Raw genomic sequence first — 3717 nt, 5'->3', positions numbered from 1 at the left:
GGGCAGTGTCACCCTGCTGGCTCAGGGCTGCTCCTGAGCAGCTGGGCCCTGCTGAAGGTTTCAACCCAGTTCCTTTCTGCGATTCCCTCCTTGGCTCTGCTCAGCTTGTCTGTCTCTCGCTACCATTTCTGGTTCTTGCAGGTAAAGTCAGAAAACGAGCTGGATGTTCTCAGCATCCTGCCTCACGGGTGGCAGCCAGACGAGCCCATCCAGCCCCGGCCCTATCTCCTTGTGCCCTCCACACGGGTCACCTTCCTGGCCCGCCAGTACCGGTTTGTGATTGAACTTGATCTGAGCCCTTCCACAGGGATTGTGGTAAGTGCAGAAGCTGCCTCTTTAGGGTGTTCTGTGTTAAAAGGCTGGGCCTGTTTCTGTTTGCTGAGAAAGCTTATTCCTCTCTTGTGTTAGCCTTAACTTTTGCAGAGGTCTTGCCTTTCCCAGGAGCAAAGCAGGCAGTGCTCCTAGCTCAGCAGCTTAATGGCAGATCTTGTTTCTCTGCCAAATGCTCAGTGTGTCACTTTGGGTTGGTTACAGGGAACTGTCGTTTTAATGCAGCTGTCATTGCAGGAGGATGTTTGCTGTTGACTCTGTGTGGAGGGGCAACCAGCAATGAGACTGAAAGTCACAGAAAATGTAAAAGCTCTTCCCTTTTTCTGTTTCTATAGGATGACTCAACAGGGGAGATCATTTTTGATGAAGTGTTTCATGCCCTTTCCCGATGCCTGGTGGGATTGTTAAGGCCATTTCGAATCCCTGGCTCAGACATCATCTACCAGCCAGAGATCTTTGTCACCATCCAGGCCTATTCCTCCATCATTGGCCTGCAGTCACATCAGGTACAGTTCAGCCTCTCCCTCGGCACTGCTCACACCTCAGAGAGCAGCTTGCTTTGTGGGCTTCCTGGGAACACAGAGAAAAGCAGGAGTCTGTGCTGGCTGGGTTCTGTTGTCTGTGGTGCTGCAGGCCTGTCTCATTCACATGTGCAGCCCGGTGCCTTCTGAAGGGTATGTGAACAACTTCCCCTTTCTGGGCAGGAAGCAGAGATTTTTCCCTGGGGGAGCAGGGCCCAGCAGAGGGTTCTGCCCACAGGCACAGTCTCTGAGTTGGGCCACAGAGAATATTTTACTCACGTCAAATATGTGCTTCTTATTGTTGTTTTGTTGTTTGTGGTGTGTTTTGTTTGTTGTTTTTTTTTAAATTTCTGTTGACTGAATCTCTTCAGTCTGGTGTAATTAGCTTGAATCATTCAAGAAGAGCTAGTGTGCCCAAAAGCATGTCTTCTTGCTCCAGCAGTGGTTTATTTAAAGATAATTGCCTCTTCCTACCCATGTTGCTCTCCTTTTGCACTCATATGAATATGTTTCCCCTTGCTGGAGAGAGCAGCCACACCCAGTATTAACATTATCAGCCAGGCTTTACTTGAGCAGGTCTGTTTAATAAACTGAAGTGTGGTTTATGGTGGCTGTGTGATTCTTGAAGGGGTCCTTGATCCCTTCCACTTTGCAATATTTTCACATTTCTGATGGTGAATTTCATCCCTTTGCTAATAACAGGTGAAGTGGGTAGTAACAGGAGGAGCCTGTTAGTCTGTGCATGTTCCCTCCCTCTCTCTCCTGGGCCCGCTTCTGCCCAAGCTCTCTCTATGAGGCTGTAGCCTCTCGTGGTCAGTGTTGCTCCTGGAGAGCACAGCCCTCACTTTGGTTGTTCTGAGGTCCTACCAGAGTAAGCCTAGCAGGGATTTCCCTACTTGCCATTTTGTGTTTTGTGTGTCATCATGTCCAGCTGTCTTGCAGATGCCCTCATGCTTTGCCTCAGTACCCTCCACCAGTACCCTACACTAAATTGAACACTCTGAAGTTGCTACTTTTTTCTTCTTTGTATTTCTCTAAAGACCTGTTTATGGTATGAAGCCAGGAACTATAATCCCTGGTTACAACTGGATGAGCTTTATGTTCCTATTATGGAGGAAAAGGCATATATATATATACTCATGCATGGAAGCCTGCGTATTTTGTAGTGATTTCATTTTCCTATGTTACTGTGAGGTCTTGGCCATGTGAGGTTGAGGGAATGTGTTATTTGTCTACACATTGCATCACCTTTGTCTCTTGGTTCTGGGCAGAGAGTGCCTGGACAGTGGTGGTGTCTCTAAACACAAGTGTCATTCCTGTCAGCTTGGGGAGTTTCTGTGGTATCACATCACTCAGCCTCTTCTGTAATGTCCATTCTATTGTTTTCTTTATTTCAGTGTGCTGTTTCTTTATCCAGCCACTTACTGTAAGATAATTGGATCAGTCTATAGGTCAGTTAGATCAGAACAAACAGGCCTTCTTTAGAAACAGCAGACCAGAGTTAATGACTTCTAACAAGTATCCCACACTGCTTTCTTCTTGGAACTGCTTATCCTGGAAGAAGGCAAATGAAGTAGAAATAGGTTGCCCAAAAAGGAGATTTCCCAGAGAGTGGTGTGAGCACCTGCTGCAGATGGCACCACAGGTGCCACGGGATACCACTGCTCACAGGCAGTTGGCCCTGAGCAGCGATAGTGAGCAGAGGCCTATGCTGGACTTCTCCTTTGTCAGGGACATGTCTGAAGTTCACCCTGCAGAGCTGTGTTGCTGTGTACCACTTGGGGGGCCGGTACTATAAAACTTTGCCTTGATGACTGACATGTGTGTCCTTGGTCCAGGTTCTATTCCAGGGCTGTCAGCTGGATGAGACGAAGCGAGAGGCCTTTCTGCACCAAGTTTACACCCAGCTATGTGCCTTTGAGAACAAAGTGGCAGAGGTGCTGCAGCAACAGTATGAACCCAAACCACAGGTAAGGAGGGTGGAGGTGTTTGGGGTCTCTTGGCTTCCTGGAGATTTGCACTATGAGGTCCCTCTGAGATCAGATGGCAAGAGGAACAGTAGTGTATATTTGGAAGAAAAACAGCTAAGGAGTTTGTAACATAACCTCAAGGGATCCAGATGTGAGATGTGAACACTGAGGAAAGCAGAACCAGGGAGTGTTCAGAAGAACTGATGAGATTGGTCACTGCATTGGTGCAGTAAAGCAGCCTAACCTCTTGTACATCATGGGATAAACTATACGGTGTTCTTTCTGTCTGAAGAAGATGATAGGAGAGGGGATTATGCATGCATTGGTAGTCTTTAAATAGCTGTGAGTACACCCACATTTCTTGAATGAAAATACTTCATTGTTACTGTGAAAACTGACCATGAAATTGAATAAACAGCTGATTCAGTTTCTAATACTCCTTGGAATCTGGCAAATGCTGTTTAGTAGCCATGGGTATAGGTATTGGTAATTTAATTATAACGCTATATAATACAGCTTAGAATAAAATTAAAAGTGAGACTTGGTAGGGATTCAGAATATTTATGGATTTCTCATAAAGATTCATCTGTTCTGATCTTGGAAATTATGAATGTGAAGTTTACATTGTGATGCTGCAGTCACAGTCATACCTATGAGCATCCTTCTTGCAGTCAAAGGCATTATTGGCCTGGCTGTGGTTATTTAATCCTTATTTAACATTAGTTAGAGTTTGGGCCAAAAAAAAAGTCTCACTTGAAGAGGCTACTGATGGCCTGTGGTATATCTTCAAATCTTATACTCTAGCTGAAATTTAAATCTTTGAACACTAAAATGGACAGTTCTGGAACACAAAGGAGATTGCAGGAAGTAAACACCTTTGCCAGTGTGTCCAGCTG

The 3717-nt window shown here is 45.8% G+C and overlaps 1 protein-coding gene across 1 annotated transcript in view; it reads left to right on the top strand.

Annotated features, from left to right (window-relative positions):
* The window catches only part of SZT2 (seizure threshold 2 homolog (mouse)), a 60224-nt gene that overhangs the window by 1076 nt on the left and 55431 nt on the right, over positions 1–3717 (top strand). The window contains exons 2-4 of the mRNA XM_010006715.1: positions 142–315; positions 666–836; positions 2690–2821. Coding sequence (XP_010005017.1) covers positions 142–315; positions 666–836; positions 2690–2821 — 477 coding nt within the window. The remainder of the gene's footprint in view (positions 1–141; positions 316–665; positions 837–2689; positions 2822–3717) is intronic.

This window comes from Chaetura pelagica, unplaced genomic scaffold, assembly GCF_000747805.2.
Source record: "Chaetura pelagica isolate M959 unplaced genomic scaffold, ChaPel_1.0 scaffold69, whole genome shotgun sequence".
Taxonomy (NCBI): Eukaryota; Metazoa; Chordata; class Aves; order Apodiformes; family Apodidae; genus Chaetura; species Chaetura pelagica.
This window is presented reverse-complemented; position numbering and strand designations above follow the sequence as displayed.